We start from the raw sequence: 21,879 nt of genomic DNA, 5'->3' as shown, positions 1-21,879 counted from the left end.
ATTGATTAAAGGCAAAAAATTTTAAAATAAAGAATTCTAAATAATTTAATGATTAAATATTTATATACAAGCATATATAATATTCTAATATTTTTTATATTGTGTATTTTTATTATTTATTTGATTTTCAAATATCTTATACAGCACAAATAGATTCACTCATTCCTAATAAGCCAATAGTATCTTCTCCTAATTTTAAGTAATTTAAATTATTCAACACAATTATACAATCTAATAGTTCCTATATAAACATTTTAATACATGTATGTTTTTGCTACATGTTTTGGCAATTTTTAATAAAGAGATTGTGATTAGGAAATTTACTTCTGCATAAATCGATTGATCATGGTTTAAAGGATATAAGGTCTTTAAATCTTTTCTAATTAAGAAAAATTGTAATTGTGAAGATTTGATGCTAGTTTAATTCAAAGATCATAATAAAAGGTTTAACACATATCTTAAAAACAGTTACAATCTTTCTTTGCCTGCATTTCCCGAAAAGTTAACTAGACAAATGCGTTTATTCCTACATTCCTTAATTATTTTCTTTCTCTCCTCTGTATATACAAATACATCCATAGGGAACGCATAATACATACATATATACATGGATGTACACTAATTAAATACCACTGTATCTTGCTAAGTCAAATAACTATATATATATATATTTGTGTTAATATGGTCACTGTTATTAACTCGCTTAAACTTATGGTTATACTTCTATTTCTTCCTTTTTTTGTAGTATAATATTCAATTGTACGTAAGCTAACATATACAATAACTATTGTATTCACATGAACAGTAGAGACATATTATAGAATTACTCTAACAATATTTGAAGAAATGGAATCTCCTTTTAGGTAGCAAAGGAAAAAAGGGAAAGAAAGAGAAATAACATACTATTTCTCAAATGTACAGAATTGCACACTGATGATATATTATACTTACTCTACATATTAACAATATAATACACAAAAATGTAGATACACAGAATTTCGTAATGTACCTTCTTTTGAAAACATATGATATCTCTTCTTGTCTTTTACTGGGTGTAGAACTTTCAAGATTTACAAGATACAGGAGAATGTCCCCTCTATATGTGAAAAATATTGTAATAATAATAATAATAATAATAATAATAATAATAATAATAATAATAATAATAATAATAATAATAATAATAATAATAATAATAATAATAATAATAATAATAATAATAATAATAATAATAATAATAATAATAATAATAATAATTATCCAAGGATTCCGATAATGTGAAAATTTTCTTTTTAAATAAGGAACACGTAAAACTATCATAACACAGTCGTATTTTTGCAAATGTTAATTCATAGATATATTATGTCTTGTTATTTTAATGTTATAATGGGATTAAACTCTTATTACTTTTTTTTGAATTTCAATATCTTCTCATGATTCTTTGTTACAGTTAGAGATCCATATACAGTATTAGACATCCAGTCATAATAATGTCAGACTAATTCTTAAAGAAAGTAGATTTCCTGAATAGTAAATTGATAGATTAACATGTTAATACTCCACCATAGTATATTCTTAAATGTTGTTCAATGTTCAAAGATCGAGATAAAATCTCTTTTTATTACGTTATTTTTCAAACATTAAAATAAGATCATTTGAGTAAAAGATAGAACAAAAATTATTGAACAGGGAAAGTAGTACAGTAGAATAGAATAAAGATATAATCAAAATATTGTTCATTATATCAAATCAATATGTCCTTTTTCATCATTACAATAACCACTAGAAATCAAACATAAATCAAATCCATGTATAATAGATTGGAATTAGTAAGGATAAATATCCTGTAAGATATGAGTAAAAAGATGATATAGTAAATTTGTTTATGGATATAGCATAATTGTATTTATGTTTATAACAGTTATCATTATGTGTTAATTTCAAAAGAGTATTGCATATGATCATAAATTATTATAACAGTATCATTCGATGGATAATGAAGTGATGTAGAAGATATAATTATATTTTTCATATTGAAAATATTAGTAAGGGATAGTGTTCATGTGTTATTGGAGAATTCTTAAATAATCATATTTATTATGAAAGTAGTAGTAAAACAGTAAATGAAAGTGGTATTTAATAAATAGTTTCCCTAGTTACAATATATGTATGGAGTAAGTTCTTTTGAGAGTATTCTCTATAGCTACTTATGAATGATTATTAAGTATATAGTGGTGTAACTATACCATCTTAAATAGTGGTTTAATAATGTTCAAAGTTATATCATATAGTAAGCATATCGTAACTGTTTATTTATGGTTATATGGATCTGTATTTTATATGGTTGTCAATGAGTGTGGTTATTATTGTAATTAATTTTTTTTTTCGAACTATTTTTTCAAATTTTGAAAAAAGGAAAATGGTGGGTAGTGAAGAGATCATGATAGCTGGATGCTAAGAGTAATTAAGTGTGATGTGTTTGTGCAGTATCATTCTTGTTTAAGACATAATATCAAGAGAAGTTGTATATTAATGAGGAGTTCATAGTTTAAGAGTGATACTGTACAATCTACCAGTTATTAATGTCTAAATGAAATAAGCAGTTCAAGAATAAAAACATAATTGAAAGTAATAGTGGTTGATATGAACTTAGTCTACTATGTATAAATCTATAGTAACGATACATGTTAATATCATGATAGCAGATACTGTGAATAACATTGTATGTTATAGGTTTAAAAGAGCAATAAAATTTACTAGATGATATTACCATATTAAACATAGAAATGTGGGTGTAAGTATGAGATGTAATAGAGTAATCATTGATGATTCAGATTAATCCAGTGTATTAAGTTTACGTTGTTTACATTTTTTCTACATCCTACACATGAAAAGAAAATGGTCTAAATTTATTGATCTATTTATCATAAAACAAATGACTCTATCGTTGTTATTACATTCTTGGTTTTTAGTATGGCTAAGTGTGTATTTGACATAGGTTACAGTTTATCTATTACACATTCATATTAGAATATATGTATTTATAACTAAATAACAATGTGATTTTAAGAATTATAAATTGATTATTACATCACTTTGCAACACAACTACTGTTAATAAGCTTAAGTATCTGAAATATTTCAACATATACAATTTTCCATATCATTTTGTTACGACTAACAGATGGAGAGTACTTAATGATATATTTGTGATGGTATTATCAGTTAGTAAACAAAAAGATAGAAAGTAAAACCCAAAGAAATAATGAATATATCTTATATTTGTAGTAATTTGTATAGTTGATTAAGTTTTATGGTATAAGCATTTTGTATATGTATAAAATAGTTTAGTATTATTTATTCTATATAATAAAGTGTTGGTAAATATGAAAACATGATATTTGATAAGGTTCAAGACAAACTGTTAATAATTTATCGTGGAAAATTTCTATTAGCTATCTTACTTAAAAGATACAATATCATTAGATTAATAATTAATTATGCTTTTAAGAGATGCGTGTCTATATATTAAATAATTATAACTTAGCTATAAACAACACTCAGTACACATATTAGTATTATGGGGATACATTCTATGCAAGTATAATAATTTATTGTATGTATAATGAAAGTAAATGGTGATGCATTTAATAAATATCCATATGATATTTATATGAAAGAATCAACATATGATAGCGTAGCATTTATTATCTAATAGAAAAATTAAAAATTGTAGTATTTAATATTATACGAAGATATAGTAAGAGCTAATAAAAAATATTTTAGAAAGAGGAAATAATATTATGTAACGGTTACTACAATAATTATTATTTAATATTATAAGATGTATTAAGTTATATGTTAAACTAGATTAACTCTAGTCATTTACATGATATTTAATGTACCGTAAGTAATATTTTGATTGAGCAAGATTCAAGTTGTTCCCAGTTGTGACAACTCTAAGCACCCTTTCAATATGGATGAGTTTTAAAGGTAGTATTAAAATGGAGTTGCAATATTAGCCAATATTCTTGTAGTATATGAGATTTATCAAATAAATATTCAGAAAAGAACATGATAATCGAAACATATGCTATTCAGGGATGAAATAATTAGCCTATATTATGTTTAACAAAATTAGGTGGTAAGGCAACAGAGAATCTTTTTTTGAATATAGATGAAAACGAAATTTTCAATTTGAGCTGGACTAAAGATAAAACAGTTGTGTAATTAAGTAATTCATACAGCATAATATTTATTGGATGAAGTATCAAACTATAATTGACCACTTATTAAAGGTAACATTTATATAAGGAAGATAAAAGACCTGCCACTTTGAAGTATTATTCCAGATGCTAATGTAATTTTAGATTAATGTTTGGTAATTTCTTTCTAAAACACATTTATATTCTATAGTAGCAGAGTATAGTGTTTGTTCAATAAAATATATTAAGGGTGATAATTTTCCAGTGAAAAAGCTGTAGGTTTTTTAAGGTTAATAAAATAAAAATTATTTATTTAATATATTTCTGTTGGAACATAAATAATTTTAAACAGATTAAGTAACTAAATTTGGAAGTTCCCATATTAATATAAATAGTTTTGATTAGTATGATTAATATAATATAATATTTTATAAAGGGAGTTGTCAGAGAAAAGCAGGTATATGAAGGAGAGGATTGTTTACTTATATCAAAATGATTAAAAGTAAGAAGAAGTATTAACAATTATCATGGAAAGATAGAACATTTGATACTTTTATATGTTAGTAGCAACATATTAAAATCTGTCATCAACAGTCATAATATGTTATTTGGCTTGTGAGGGTTGAGATATGCAGATAATATGGATAGGTTTTAAATTTGAGATGGTGCCATAGTGTAGAATTCTATAGAAAAAAGAAGCTATAATTATTAATTATTCATATATATTCAATATATGATGTAGAATATCCTGTTTGTTACAAGTGACAGAAATTGTTACGGTAGATAACCTAACTATTATCTCCTTTCTGTATATAATCATATATGGGTAATAATAGGTCGTAATGATAATAATATTATTTAATTTAGGTAGCTTAACACTGGAAGTAATCCACCAGATATATTAATAACATTTCCAAGAGGTACCGTAAAAAGATTTAAATAGGCTGGATTAGTGGTGATACCTTGAATTGATCACATGGGGCTGATACTAAGTTGATAGTGATAATGATAGGATTACAACAGGACATGGATATAATTGATGTATACATCTCTGTGAAAAATGTTTACATCATTATATTGACTTAGTCTGGGAATAGCGAGTGGCTGTATACACAGTAAAATGTAGGAGGGGAAATTATGAAGATTGGTAGAGTAAACAAAATAAATTTGTATTTAATAATCACAATAATTCAATTTAAGTTTTAAGGATTCAGTAAAGCAACATATAAATTAAGAATTAAATTGCACGAGAGAGACACCAGGTTTAATAATTTAGATGTTGGAAATAATAGATTACCATTTGATATATTTGATGATACATCTAAATATTTGATAATAATAATACTTTCTGTCCTTATAATTATATATAATGAGTGAAATACATAGAAGAATATTAACAAGACCACAGCAGTAACTTCAGTTTAACTAATGTATATGATACCTGGAGACACTTTTGTATACAACTGAAAGTATAATTAAGCAATAAAGTATGTATGTTTCTGAATATAAGTACATAGTATAAAACAGTTAGAATATTTATTGTGCTATAATTCTTGTTTGGTGTTTTATTTTGTTTATTGACATATCCATGAGAAAAATATCACAATGTGACACTTTTAATTATCGAATTAAACTATGTGTTCTACTACTTGACTATAAAAAACTGTTTTTGTTGAGTTTAATTATAACTAATATATTCTCCAGATGCCTTAAGTTTTATATTATTTTATAATATGTACATAAACTATTTCTTGCTTACTACTAACCAACACAGAACCCAAATGTGTTTTGCTAGTTTGGTTTTTGTTTCTTAATGTCAACAGATTATTATTTAAGCTTACTATTGAGATTGTTAATCATTTGTAGATATTGTTATTTTTAGTATTCATTGTGCAATTACGCCTTCTGATACATTTATTTATCAAGATTATTGTATGGATTTAACTACAATCTTAATTACACATGGATTTCATTCCAATAAGTAATTAAATATATCTTTTGATAATTCTTTATATTTACATCGGTGTGTGATATAGATATTAGTTATCTTAACTTTGACCATTGGCTAAGGTTACTTTTGTAGTTTGCTAACAAAATGCTAGCAATAATCTTTATTTATATATGAATGTAATTTGTAATTAAATCTTTACATTTACATTACTGTTTTAAATAATAAATACTTAATCTAAACAAAGATCGTGTTTTATAAAAACATATAATAATATTTCTGATTTATTATTAGTAGTATAGTATTATATATGATACTGATAAGTTAATGATGTTAAGAACTTGGATAATGATAGTGCTTCAACTTTAACAAACGTGTTGAGTACACATACAATAAAATACATGTTATATCATGATGTAAGCAAATGGTTGATTTAATGTATAAGGAGTAATAGAATATAGAATTAAATTACTAAGTACAGATAATCCAATTCTCAATACATTATATTAATAATTGAGGATATTGTGTAAAGATAAGAAGAAATAGGTAAGAGTGGAATTTGGTATTTTTAGAAGTATTGTTAGTCAAAGATACATATTAATAAGGTAAAAGAATTAAAAAACATGGAAAGGTAAAAGAATTGTTGAAGTAACTTGAATTATTTGACTAGAGTTGATATATATGGAATAAGATTGTTATAATATCGAATATAGTAATTGTAAAAACGTTGTTGATTTAGTGTTGGTTATGTAATATTCAAAATAGGTAAGATGATTGATATATTATATTGACAACTTACTATATTATGGTAATACGAGCAGGTGGTGTAAATATATGATATCTAAATAATATTAAGAATAATAATGGAGTTTGTAATAAAATAAAGAATTTAAATAGTTCTCTAAATATAATAAACAAGTGAAATCGATGATAATTGGATTAATGCTGTGGGAGAAATAGTAAGAGCAGATATAAAAAAGAAGTGTTTGTAATATTGACATAACAATACAGAATATTTGAATATAAGGAATAAGGCTGTAGAATATAAGAAACAATACAGAGGTAGGTAAAGAAAAAGAAGGCAAGAAAAAGAATGGATTTTAAGTAGTACGAGTAATAAAAGATGTAAGTTAAACGATATTAATGATAAGGTAGACATAGGAATTAGTAATAAAATAAAAATAGAATAAAGTAAAAATGGAAAATAGGCAGAAGATAGTAAAGCAACAAGTGAGATAGGAAAGTATAAATTAGCAAAGAGCATTGTAATCTAAAAAGAGAGTTGTGGGTATAAACAAAAATAAAATAGAAAAGCAGATAGTAAAGTAATAGTTCTGGAATGATATATTACCAGTTTGGGTAACATGTATATATATCAAAGAGGGAAAATGTTTGTTTTGCACATTCAATATTACGGAGATAAGATCAAACAGAATAAAAATAAATTAATATATTATGAAAAATTACCAAAAGGTAAACACATAAAAGTAGACAACTTTACTTATTAATTTTCCAATCTGGATAAATTACGTTATATTGTATGCTTCTTTTACATTTATATAATTATTAATTCTAAAATAAGAGATCGAGAGGAAATTACTCTATATATTAACATAATAATAATACATAATAATAACATATAATATGAGCACCGATGCTAAAGACATGTATACTAATATTATTCATCCAGAGGAATATTACTAGAATTTTCATGACGTATGATAGTTTTCTTTATGACTTTTTTTGAATTTTAAATAATTTAATTCAATTAAATAAAAAAAATATAAGTTTGCTTAGAGAAGATGTAAAAAATTAAAAGCCTGTTTTAAGTGAAAGAAGCCCTATTTGAAAATCCTGAAGGATGGAGTCTATGGGTAACGATATACAGCTAAAATTCTTAATACAGACTGTATAATCGTTGAGAATTAACGCCTGTAGTAATTAGATATATAGTATACATACTCAATGTTATAATTATAAATATATAGTGTACAAAATTATATTAAAGTTCTTTAATCTTTTTTTATATGTATATGCTGAAATTGAATCTTTTAGGATAAATAAAGAAACTAATCAGATTTTAGAAAATATAAATCGATAATAGAATGTGGAGAATTTCTTGTTTGCTTATTGAAATTTCACCAAATACTGGTTTTTTAGAATATTAATCATATTTATTATTCTATATAATAATTGGCTAATTATATTATTATTAATAAGTAAATTTAAACAAACCATGTCAACAATCTGGTGCCGTACATAGACAAGAGGTGTCGGATATAAAAATATATAAAGCCAATGTTTTTTTCAGATTGTATTTCTTTCCATTTATATATTCTGTATATTATAGTCTATACATGTAATGTAGAGAAGAAAATTGACGAACTTTAGTATAATTTTGTGTACTATATATTTAAGATTATAATATTGAGAATGTTTACCATTTAATCATTAAGTACAGGTGCTAATTCTCAACATAGTAGTGTCCCTGAGCATTGAACAAAAGCAGAGGATATTAAACCTAGAATGTATGAAGTAATTTGTTTTGGTAGTAGTTGAACTTATGGAGCCTACAATGTGGGAAGTAGTTGTAATTGGAGCTGGAATAACCTCATTGTAGGTAATTATAACTTCTTCATTATAAGAATTAAGCATCGTTGTATTCATGGTTGTAGAGTTTGTTAATTTGTATACTGCAGATCCACTGTACGTGAAAGATATATCTGAAGTATTAGTGAAACTTCTATCGGGAATACTAAATAGATAACTATATATACAATTGCTTACAGTACTACTTAGAAAGTTCACCAAAATGTCTAATAACACCTGTTTATTTTAGGTTATGCAAAAAAGTTTAAAAGGATAATAGGTATTTTCTTCCATATTTATTGTCTTTGTACCTATATCAAAGACATATGTTACATTCTTAGAAAGTATAAAATGATAGTGGGAGAAAAATCTACATGTTGTTTACCACACTTAAATACTTCACTAGAATCTATGATAACTATAACTACATCAACCACTTCAGCAAATGGAATGTACATACCTATCAGTGGAACTTTATAATAACCAGTAATTTCCATCATGAAATTATTTATAGCAACAACCGTGTAACCATATGGAGGAATGATCTAATAATTTCCTGAATATCATGTTAGATTTGTAGCAACAGTTATTGAACCAGCATACTTTTTTTCAAATAACCACCTGGCAAAAAGTTTTTTGTTGATAACTCTAAATATCATGTATAGGGTATTGAAAAAAAATCCAATAGTGATCCTTGTGGTACCATTACTTAGAACTACACTGGCTGCTGTACTAAATTGTAAATGTATATTAACCATAACAGAATGGCAACAAGGTTCTTATAACACAATAATATATGGTATTACTAAGATTGAAAATGATGGAAATATTGTAAACTTTAATTGAGAGGATAGTTTAATGTTAGAAATATTATATGGGTGTAGTAGAATTTCTTTATTGGATTGTTTTGGTCTTACTCGATATCTGTTCTTCTACTAAAAACAAACTTTACTTCATAAGCGAAGCAATTCCTAGTTTAAGAAGTTTAGCTGTTCTAATTTAAATTTTATTAGACGAGAATGTTAGATATCACATACCAACAGATAACCAAACTAGTTTTTATCCAATCAAGGTAAAAGATATATCCAAAATCAAGAGTAAGTTTTATGGTACTAAAGCGCTACGTATAATAGTAAACTATATTAATACAAATGATAACATTGGTGATATTCTCATAGAACTTTTGAGTGTAAAAATTCTTATCAAACCTACCGAGAATTATATTTACAAATATTAATTGATCTATGTGTGGTATGCTGAAATTGAACGTTCTAGAATAAATAGAGAGACCAATTAGATTTTAGAAAATATAAATTGATAGCAGAGGATGATGAATGTTTTTTTTGCTCATCAGAAAATGTAAAACATATCGATGAATTGATGCAGTTCTTAGAAAAGACATTCCAGATATGAAAATATAAGAAACTAAATTTTTGTTTTTCATATCTTGTTTCTTTCCCTGTATATCTTTTATGTATTGTCATCTCTATATTGTATTGTTAAGAAAGAACACCTGTGGTAATTGAATATATTGTAAACATTCTCAATACTATAGTATATATCTATAATATACAAATTTATATTAAAGTTCTTTGATTTTTTTTATATGTATTTGTACTATCAATTTATTATAGAACATTCTATTTTAGAAATAATTAATTTATTAATTAAAATTAACAACTTAATAGTTTGTAACTGTATTACTTTACATAGTTTAGTGCATTATGTAGGTTAATGTTGGCTAATATTTAGTGTTACAACATAAACAATATACCCGGTAGATTTCTTTATTAAAGAGTATTTTTATTGTGTCTTTAAGAGCAATAATTGAAAAGAAGATATATTTTTAAAAATTAAAAAGATGGATAATTAATTTGTATTCAAGCATAAACATAGTATATACTTATGTATATTATTTTTTATAGGTTTTTAATAAACCAGAGATCCAATTTATTAATAAATTAAGTTATGATAGTATTAAATACAAATAGGACTACTTTCCAAGGTTTAGAGATATCCTTATTAATTTAAATTCATCCTAATAAATAGTTGAAAAAGTAATAAATTTTTATTCAAAAGAAACTCAGGTATAAAATAGGTTGTATCATATCAGATATCTGATAAACTAGTAATATAAAATAAAAAAAAAATTAAGAGGCATGTGTTAGAGTTAGTGATACACTAACTGTAACACGTGCAAAGTTTTTTAATAACATATATAAACCAATTGAATTTTAGTAATCATAAATCTATATCAAAATTCTGAGAATGTATTGCTTACATTTTAATAAATATAAACAATGCATCCTAATAAAGTTTTTGCCACTCATGTAAGAAAAATCTCAAGTATAAATATATGAAGCTAATGGTTTTTTTCATATCATGTTTTATTCTTGTAGACTTTTTATACACTACCATCTTTGTAGTACACATACAGAAGAAGATCTAAGAACTTAAATATCATTTTGTATACAACAAATACATAACCATTAATAATTGAAAACATATGCTGCTTAGCAAATACATATAGACTATAATACTTAATACATAACTGTTTTGAATATTGAAACATAATCTAGGTCAAATAAAACATCTAAAAAAACTTAAAACTTTATAAAGGATAGATAAACACTACTTATAACAAAAAAATATTTTTACAAGGTCTTAATAACAAAAAATTTATTAAAATTCATTATTAGAATAATTTGCTGAGATAATTTAAATCTATATTAGGATTTTAATGTTATTATGAGCTGTTGGCTTATTTATATAAAGATAATAGTGCTACTCTGTCACATATTTTCTGGTTTTTTATTATATATAATGAATATAAAAGATATAATATACAATAAGAACCATTTTACATCTGAGCTTTTTTAATATAAAATTTTATTACTATTCAATCATTTAGTATAATGAATCTAGAATAGCAAAGATATATTTGATCATATTTCAATAAAGCACATTTACAGTCTATCTTCAAATTTTTGGTTATCTTAAGTCTCTCATTTCAACATTTAGTGTTGCTTACAGGTTATATACTTTTGGTTTTCCAAGTATGTTTTCTTATGATTAAAAACAATTCTCTAAAATTTTTTATGTATTTTTCATATATGGGTGGTTTTATTTATTTATTGGTATAAATTTAATCAATATTTTAAAAAAATCTAAAGATAAAACGCCACAAGCCAGGTGTAAGGGTTATCTCAAGTGATATACTAAAAATATGGATGTTAATCATATATATAAACACTTACAAATTATATAATTGGTTGATTCTAACTATTAAATAGATTAGTCTTGGATATTCTTCTTCTTCACCTATTAGATAGATTATGAATATTAATGCTGATAATTACCTCTAGTACTATTTCTCAATAATCAAGGGTCTCTTAAGTAAGCTTCTTCATAATTTGCCACAAATGTCCATCCGACGATCATATGTTTGTTCGAATACACTCACAACCTTGGGCCCAGAGTTTCGGTTGTTCCAAGTCCTTCGCCTCGACATTAGGCGTTACCCACAGGCTACGTATTTCAGGATTTCCGGCTAGGGCTCCTTACACCAGGAAATAGTAGAATTTTATAATTTCTAAATAATACAAGCTATAATAGGATGTTTTACCATAAGAAGAACAGATCAAATTACACTTTAGCAAATATTAAAGTAATATTTAAGGATTACACATCATTAAACTTTGATGGAATTATTTATTACTTGTTACCCTCTGCAGAAGAGAATTAACAAAAATGTGACATACAAAAAGGTAAGAATTTTTCGTAATGTATGTTTTATTTTAGTTACAAATGTTCTATATATTATGATTTCTATATTATATATAAAAAAGAAATCTCAAGAACTTTTCTTTTATTTTTTTACTGTTAACTGTAGGATAATTATAATCAAAAGAGTGCCCAACGTCTTGACTACATATAGGTACTAATTCTCAACATGCCACGATTCTAATAACTCTCTTTTTTGTACAAAAAAGACTTTAAAAAGTGTCAAAAATTGATTTATTTGTAAGTTCATGTTATTAATTGCTGAATAAAAATCCAAAACTCAAGAAATTTTTTTCACTGTTTTTTGAAACGTATCTCAGATTTATAAATAATTCTCCTTTTTGTGTTAAATAAGAAAATTTCCAAGCTTGATTTGGATACAAGTATAATTCAATCAGAAAAAAATAATTAATTTTCATAACTCTTAATAACATTTTTTCTATCCTATATCTCCTTTCCTATCAACAAAGGTATACTAAAAACTGACTACCAACCACTAAAACGTGTTCTAAAGGAACTTATTTGACGAATATCATATTAATGTTTGTTTAAGTAACAAAAAAAATAAAAATCCCTTGATATAAATATTTTTATCTACGTCTTAATACTATCTACTCAGTTATTATTAGATGTTAAACAAAGCAAATTATGTTTAATAAATCGAAGGAAACGCCAGTTACTGGAGGGTAGAGAAAGAAAATCATAAGGGGGAAGGACAACAAACAACAGAGTTTATGATATTATGGCCGCTATTTTATTATTGAATCACAAATACTTTGAATACCCATATACTAAATCAATAGAAAACAAAATATTTCTGGGGAAACCAAGAATCTTGGTGACAAACCTGTTAATCTATTAAAACCGACAAGTAGTGGTTTCCAAATCCAGTGACGTTACTGAAAATGATGACCAATTAGATAGGGGATTAAAAAAATCAACTTAGACAAGCCCAATTTTGTTGAATAATAAAAATGCCGCAATATATTCTTCAACACTTATAGAAATGTGAATTCTACGAAAATTCCGTTAAATCATACTGATAAATTATTAATAGTGGATAATCTATGTAAAAATGGAACAATAGATTCATTTAATAGAAAGAGTCAACCTTCTGGATTGCTGATCAGGCTATTCTAATTAGAACCGATATCAGCAATAAGAAAGAAAAATAGTGAAAAAAACATACGATTGTGGGTTATTTTATGTGATATAACTATTGTTATGTAAGCTATTGTATGTATTTTTAAATATTGATTGCAACATAGCGGAGCAATGCTAGTTTATTTTTGTTTATCTATTTGGACATTTCCTTTTTAGTAAATCCCAAAACCTTTTTGTGATTTCCCAATTTTCCATATTTTTTCGCCGACTTATAGTTTTTTCCGCACTTTTTCATTTTTTGCATGAAACAATAGTTCCGTAGTAACATTTTTTCCTCATTGAAAATATTTGTTTCATCTTTTTTTTTTTATTTTTTTTAGTTCTAGTCAGATATTCCTATATAGACAGATGCAGTACTAGTTAATTGTAGATACAAGTTTTGATAAAAAATATTGCATCTCATCATGCTTTGATCAAAACAATGTTTTTTTATTTGATAATTCTACGGGTAATTTTAGGAGAAAGATCAAAATCTCTAGTTTAAAATAACAATGAATCTAGTATTCAGATATATCCGATAAAAGTTTGGTTTACCAAATGTATTTTATGAAAATTCTTGACTCTTCTTGAAACAAGAAAATTGAGGAGAGTAATTACATTATTTCAGAAACAATGCAGTCTTATGTAAAGTATACTAGGAAAAAATAGTCATAAAAAAAGATTTCTCATCTCTCTAAAACTTTTTGTTAAGTCTTTAGATTTGTGCTAAAAAGGAAATTCAAAAGTTTTTAGAAAATAGCCCTGTTTTATGTGTTCCTTTCTACTTAAAATATGTATTTTATGATGTGTTGTTGAGATTTTTATGGTCAAAAATTCCATATTGGAATCGTGTTCTTGCTATTTTATTATAATTACATACTTTTATTTGGTATTCTAATAATATTTTAAAAAATATTCAAACGAAGAATAAAAGAGGGATTTTCATTTTACATTGGTCTGTATCTTTATGTTTTACATATTTTTAAATTTACAGCATACTTTCCCACCAGTATAATATATTACAGTTCCACAATACTATGAAGTTTTTTCTTAATCACTTTGTATTATTAAGTGTATTTTATCTTTAAGAAAATTTCAAAGAAGAACTCAGAAAAATCTTACCAGGTAAAGAAACCCAAAAAAAAAAATAATATTAATCTTGCACCTTATTTTTTCCTAAACAGAGACTATTAAAGCTAACATCCCTGAAAAATCATAATACTCCTATGTTATTTTCCGATAATATGTGCACGCAAAAAATTTAAAGACATATATAAAATATTTTAGAATTATTACTACTCATACTATTATTACTAAACAAGTATGCCCTTATGTTGTTAACCGATATCTTTCTTGAAAAAAAGTTAGCAATAAATTCTTCTAAATAACCTCTGTTTTGTAACAATATATGCAAAAGTCTAGACAATTATTTAATATTTTTGTATTAGATATGAGGGGGGTCATGTAAAAGATTTCAGTCCCCATTATTTTATTTCTGGTAAAAAAAAGCTTGTCCTATTTACAATGTATAAAAAAAAGATAAAACTTTAAAACCCTATCAATTATGAAATGCGTAAGATCTGGACAGTAAAGCCTAAATAAATGAACTACACTAAGAATATACACAAAACCTACTCAGCTATAATAGAAAAAAGTGATTATTCCAAATTTTCCAGATACAAGTAATAGTTTATAGTTTTTATGGCTGCTTTTTGATAATCATTTTGCTATAAATATTTTGTAGTTTTTAGTAGGATATATATATATCATAAACTAGAGCCTTATGCAATGGATAAGGTGGATATGTTCTCAATTAAAATGCCCCATTTTAGTAAGGTTTGTATATTAAAATATCATTTCTTATGTATAAAATGGGCAATTGATTCATGATGAACAATTTAATAGTGAGGTATGTAAGTTTATGTATATTTTTTATTTTTGATCATAACACATAAGAGCAAAAGAAAAAATGTACACTGCATATCTATCCACTATGCTTGGAAATAGTAACTAAAATTTCCAAGTAAAATACATTTATATTTGCATATGTTGTCACTCTCCACAACAAAAAAAGATTTTAAATGCTTATGTGTAAAGAGGAAAGCACTTAAGGTAATTTTTGTAAACCCTATTTTGTCTTGCTCTAGAATCCAAGTGTTTACCATAATTTTAAATCAAGAGACTTGGTAACCCTACAAATAAAAGAACTATAGTATACACAGATTTTTAATACTGAATAAAAAACAATTTGAAAATAAAAAAACGTTAATATCACCTTAAATGAAAATATCATTGTGGTATGCAGAAGTCAAACAATTTTTTAACAATGTTTTCTGATGGTTTCTGGCACTCCCTCTTTCAATTACATCTATTGAACCTATTGTTTCCATTTATTTTTCAAAAAAAAAAAAAACTGTTTTTCTATCTGAGATCACAAAAAAAAAAAAATCAACAGATTTTTTCATTCATGTTATTGTTACACGTATTGTTTTTTTTATATTTGCTCCGAAAAAACCAGCGGAATTATCTACTATTTTACATAAACAGAGTATGTTTATTGATTTGATCAACAATAGTTGCCTTTATCCGATAATTATAGCATTTGTTTTTTTGTTGGAGATATCATGCATTTCAAAACAACCAATATCTATTTACTAATAAATAATTAATGCCGATAGTTCCTTTTAGTGGTGGCATCATTTCACTGTAATATAGTAAGAATGCAAGATAGTATATGGATCTAACTATTTCTTGTAATAAGCAATATCTCAGATTATATGAATAATAATAGTAATGGTAATAATAGCAATATTAATGAGAATATTTTTATTCAATTTATTGTTTATTATTCTCAAAAATAAGATAAGAACAAAAGGACAGATAGATACTTTATAATCATGAATGCTACCTTGTAACCAACTAATTAAATTTCCTTAATGAAAAAAAACTTAATATAAATACGTTTATGTACAATCATCATTTAAAAATTGACTTCCCATTGATTTACTTTACCTTTAAGATTATTAATATCACGTTTATTACAAAATTTCTTTGATAATAGCAGCAACAAACTACCAAACCCAGTGAAAATGATAAGTTCCTTTAAAGGTTTTTTGGTACCTTTAATATTTTTACTCATCTTCACAGATGCTGTAATAATCTCTGATAACACTTATTTAGATGATATTTCTTTCTCTTCCCCCCTTACTGTCGATAAGGATTATTTTTTGGCATTGGTAAACGGTAACTCTTATAGTTTCAGCAAAGAATTGCTCGTGAACGGTTCACTTTTCGTTGGTGATATAAACTCATATGGTAACGGATTTAGCACTACGTTCGATGGCTTAACTATTACAAACAACGGTTTGATTGTGGTGGATAGCAGAAATCTTACAACTGGTTCAATGATTGTCTCGTGGGGTGGTTCTTCAATCACTAATAATGGGAGAATGTATTTCAATGGTTTGAATAGCAGTGCTAATAGTTTCACATTAAACCCAAGTATATCCTTAACAAACACCGGTTTAATGTCTTTTGGTCAGGATTCTACTTCAGATTATAGTAGTGTTGTACACCTTAAGTCTGGATCTTTTGTTAATATTGGTACTATTTGTTTGAAGAATGTTAAGGCATCTTTGGAGAGTTCTATAGCAGGTGACGGTTGCATTACAATAGGTGAAAATTCTGTATATGCTATACCAATACAGTCAAGCTCTGGTACAGTCGGTCCACAAACTATATATATGACCTCTCCTTCCTCAATGCTTTATGTGGGCTCATATGGTAACACGGATAATATCTTTGTTAGAGGTTTCGGTAATGGTAATTATTTGACATTTCGTACCGCAATAGCAGGTTATAATTATGATCCAGATACCGGTATCTTGACAGTTGATGTAGCCACTATTCATAAAATTAATATTGGTATTGGTTATAACCCACATGGATTTTCAATGAAATCTATACATAACCACATTGGTTTTAATTTTATCAATAACGCATTAGTCTATAATGACACTGCCCCACACAGCTTTCCTAGTGCTTGTATGCCATGTGATTCCTCTCCTTGGATACCTATTATGAATTCTTTTTCATCTAGTTCTGCTTCTTTATCCACATATTCAAGCGTATCTTCTGGTTATTCCACTGACTCTACACCATCTAGTTCTTCTTCTTTATCCACATATTCAAGCGTATCTTCTGGTTATTCCACTGACTCTACACCATCTAGTTCTTCTTCTTTATCCACATATTCAAGCGTATCTTCTGGTTATTCCACTGACTCTACACCATCTAGTTCTTCTTCTTTATCCACATATTCAAGCGTATCTTCTGGTTATTCCACTGACTCTACACCATCTAGTTCTTCTTCTTTATCCACATATTCAAGCGTATCTTCTGGTTATTCCACTGACTCTACACCATCTAGTTCTTCTTCTTTATCCACATATTCAAGCGTATCTTCTAGTTATTCCACTGACTCTACACCATCTAGTTCTTCTTCTTTATCCACATATCCAAGCGTATCTTCTAGTTATTCCACTGACTCTACACCATCTACTTTAGGCTCTTCCAGTTTTATTACTTCACCACCATTACCAAAACCAAGTGCTATCACTTCCTACATCCCAGGCATCATAAGCTCTACTTCTGCTCAATCCACAATAACATCTTACACCACTGACGCCAACGGTAGCAGCAGCGAAGTTGACATTGTTGTTGTTGTCACTCCGGTTCAAAGTACTGTCACTGCATACACTGCAGGCTCAGTTGGCTCCGCCTCTGCCCTTTCCTCCTACATCTCTTACACCACCGACTCCAACGGTAGTACTGAGGCCATTGGTGTTGTTGTAGTCGAGACCCCAACTGTCAACCAAATCACCTCCTACATCCCAGGCATCATAAGCTCTGCTTCTGCTCAATCCACAATAACATCTTACACCACTGACGCCAACGGCAGCAGCAGCGAAGTTGACATTGTTGTTGTTGTCACTCCGGTTCAAAGTACTGTCACTGCATACACTGCAGGCTCAGTTGGCTCCGCCTCTGCCCTTTCCTCCTACATCTCTTACACCACCGACTCCAACGGTAGTACCGAGGCCATTGGTGTTGTTGTAGTCGAGACCCCAACTGTCAACCAAATCACCTCCTACATCCCAGGCATCATAAGCTCTGCTTCTGCTCAATCCACAATAACATCTTACACCACTGACGCCAACGGCAGCAGCAGCGAAGTTGACATTGTTGTTGTTGTCACTCCGGTTCAAAGTACTGTCACTGCATACACTGCAGGCTCAGTTGGCTCCGCCTCTGCCCTTTCCTCCTACATCTCTTACACCACCGACTCCAACGGTAGTACCGAGGCCATTGGTGTTGTTGTAGTCGAGACCCCAACTGTCAACCAAATCACCTCCTACATCCCAGGCATCATAAGCTCTGCTTCTGCTCAATCCACAATAACATCTTACACCACTGACGCCAACGGCAGCAGCAGCGAAGTTGACATTGTTGTTGTTGTCACTCCGGTTCAAAGTACTGTCACTGCATACACTGCAGGCTCAGTTGGCTCCGCCTCTGCCCTTTCCTCCTACATCTCTTACACCACCGACTCCAACGGTAGTACCGAGGCCATTGGTGTTGTTGTAGTCGAGACCCCAACTGTCAACCAAATCACCTCCTACATCCCAGGCATCATAAGCTCTGCTTCTGCTCAATCCACAATAACATCTTACACCACTGACGCCAACGGCAGCAGCAGCGAAGTTGACATTGTTGTTGTTGTCACTCCGGTTCAAAGTACTGTCACTGCATACACTGCAGGCTCAGTTGGCTCCGCCTCTGCCCTTTCCTCCTACATCTCTTACACCACCGACTCCAACGGTAGTACTGAGGCCATTGGTGTTGTTATAGTCGAGACTCCAATATATGGAAACTCCACTATTCATGGTGGAGAAACTGGATCTACTTTAACTGGTACTTTAGTTGTTTTGACTACGGTTGTTAATGGAGTCACTATGACCACAACTTATTGTCCAGAACCATCTGAAACTTCTGAAACAAGTATGACTGCTATTATTGGACATAGTTCTATTGAGTCAGTTTATTCAAAGAACCAACAAGAAGAGACCAACTCATTTTCTGCTGTGTCCAATGCAACTCCAGTTACTTCTATTGCTTTTACCACCACTGGCACAGTGTTTATCAACAATGAAAATCAACCAACATCTAGAAACTCCAGAGAATCTACCACTGTTATTGTTGGTTCTACAAGGGGTAACATAGACGTTACTTCGGAAACTAGTACTGTTGAATCCAGAAGACCAGAAACATCTCTAACTACAAAGATGCCACAAGTTTCCCAATTCGTTTCTGAGCAATTCTCGTCATCTCCAACTGCTATGACAGCCTCTCATGTAAGTGCACCTTCTCTTGCATCATATAAGGGTAAGGGTAGCACTATATACATGAAATGGAGTGTTGCCCATCTTGTTGGTCTATTATTATTTATGATTATTTAAATCGAATGCAGGTAAAGAATTCTAAAAGAAATAATTCTAAATAGTTAAACAATTAAATACTACTATCTAAACATATATAATACCCTAATATTATATGTATTGTGTATTTTTTTCTTTGACTCTTGTTTTCCAGTTTTGTTAAATACTTTGGCTATGCTTAATCAATAAATCTTGATTAGCGAACTTACCGTCATACAACTTTGAAATCAACTGATCATATTTTAGAAATATACGTATTTTAAACCCCTTTTAATCAAGAAAAATTGTAATCATGAAAATTTAATGCTAATTTAATTCAAAGATCATAATAAAAGGATTGACACATATCTTAAAAACTATTATAATATTTCTCTACCTATGTTAGTATTCGAGAACTTGACTAGATGAGTGATCATTAAATGCGAAGCAAGAATGTCTTAAATCTTTTTCTTTCTATATTCCCTTATTATTTCCTCTCTTTCCCATATATATACGTACACACGGGGATGAAAATAAATAATATATATATATATATATATGCTAATTTGATAACACTATTGCCCCTTAAGTCAATTAACTACATATATATATGTACATCTACATAAATATGCTAACTCTTATCACTTTCATTTTTGACTAATGATTCCACTTCCACCTCTTTTATTTTTGTAACATCATATTTGACCCTAAATGAAATAAAGTATTGAAAAACTATTATTCTCACACGAATAGTAGAAAGATACCATAAAATTACTCCGACAATATTCAAAGCAATGAAAGTTTTTTTGAATAACACAAAAAAAGTGTAAGAAAATGAGGTGTCAAGATATTTTTCAAATACCCATAATTGCACACTGATGATATATTGTACTTACTATTTATGTTAAGAGCATTATACGTAAATAATTCAGATATGCATTATATTGTAATATAGATACCCTTTGTTCTATAAATATATGGCATCTCTTCTTGTATTTTGCTGGATGTAGAGATTTCAAAGTTTCAAAAGAGACAAGAAAATTTCCCCTCTACACTTGAAAAATATCGTAATAACAATTATCCCAAGATTTTAATAATATGAGAACTTTCTTTTTAAATAAGGAACATGTAACAATATTAGAACATATTCATATTTTTGCAAATGTTAATCCATAGATAAAGTATGTCTTGTTATTTTAAAGTTATAATGGAATTAAATTCTTATTTTTTTTTTTGAATTTCAATAACTTCTCATCATTCTTTGTTGCAGTTAGAGATCCATATACAGTATTAGATATCCAGTCATAATAATGTCAGACTAATTCTTAAAAAAAGTAGATTTTCTGAATAGTAAATTGAAAGATTAACATGTTAATACTCCACCATAGTATATTCTTAAATGTTGTTCAATGTTCAAAGATCGAGATAAAATCTCTTTTTATTACGTTATTTTTCAAACATTAAAATAAGATCATTTGAGTAAAAGATAGAACAAAAATTATTGAACAGGGAAAGTAGTACAGTAGAATAGAATAAAGATATAATCAAAATATTGTTCATTATATCAAATCAATATGTCCTTTTTCATCATTACAATAACCACTAGAAATCAAACATAAATCAAATCCATGTATAATAGATTGGAATTAGTAAGGATAAATATCCTGTAAGATATGAGTAAAAAGATGATATAGTAAATTTGTTTATGGATATAGCATAATTGTATTTATGTTTAT

At 27.7% G+C, this 21,879-nt stretch overlaps 1 protein-coding gene across 1 annotated transcript; it reads left to right on the top strand.

Annotated features, from left to right (window-relative positions):
• Nucleotides 1-16,756: 16,756 nt before the first annotated feature.
• On the top strand, nucleotides 16,757-20,185 carry PWA37_000662 (uncharacterized protein; the record flags this gene model as incomplete). The annotated part of the gene is made up of 1 exon (XM_064857331.1): nucleotides 16,757-20,185. One exon carries the CDS (start codon nucleotides 16,757-16,759, stop codon nucleotides 20,183-20,185), a length of 3,429 nt encoding a protein of 1,142 aa, XP_064715637.1.
• Nucleotides 20,186-21,879: the final 1,694 nt, after the last annotated feature.

This window comes from Arxiozyma heterogenica, assembly GCF_036370985.1.
Source record: "Arxiozyma heterogenica strain weizmannii chromosome Unknown scaffold_13, whole genome shotgun sequence".
In the NCBI taxonomy this organism is placed as follows: domain Eukaryota; kingdom Fungi; phylum Ascomycota; class Saccharomycetes; order Saccharomycetales; family Saccharomycetaceae; genus Arxiozyma; species Arxiozyma heterogenica.
Note: the sequence above shows the minus strand (reverse complement) of the source record. Positions and strands in the feature narration are given on the sequence as shown.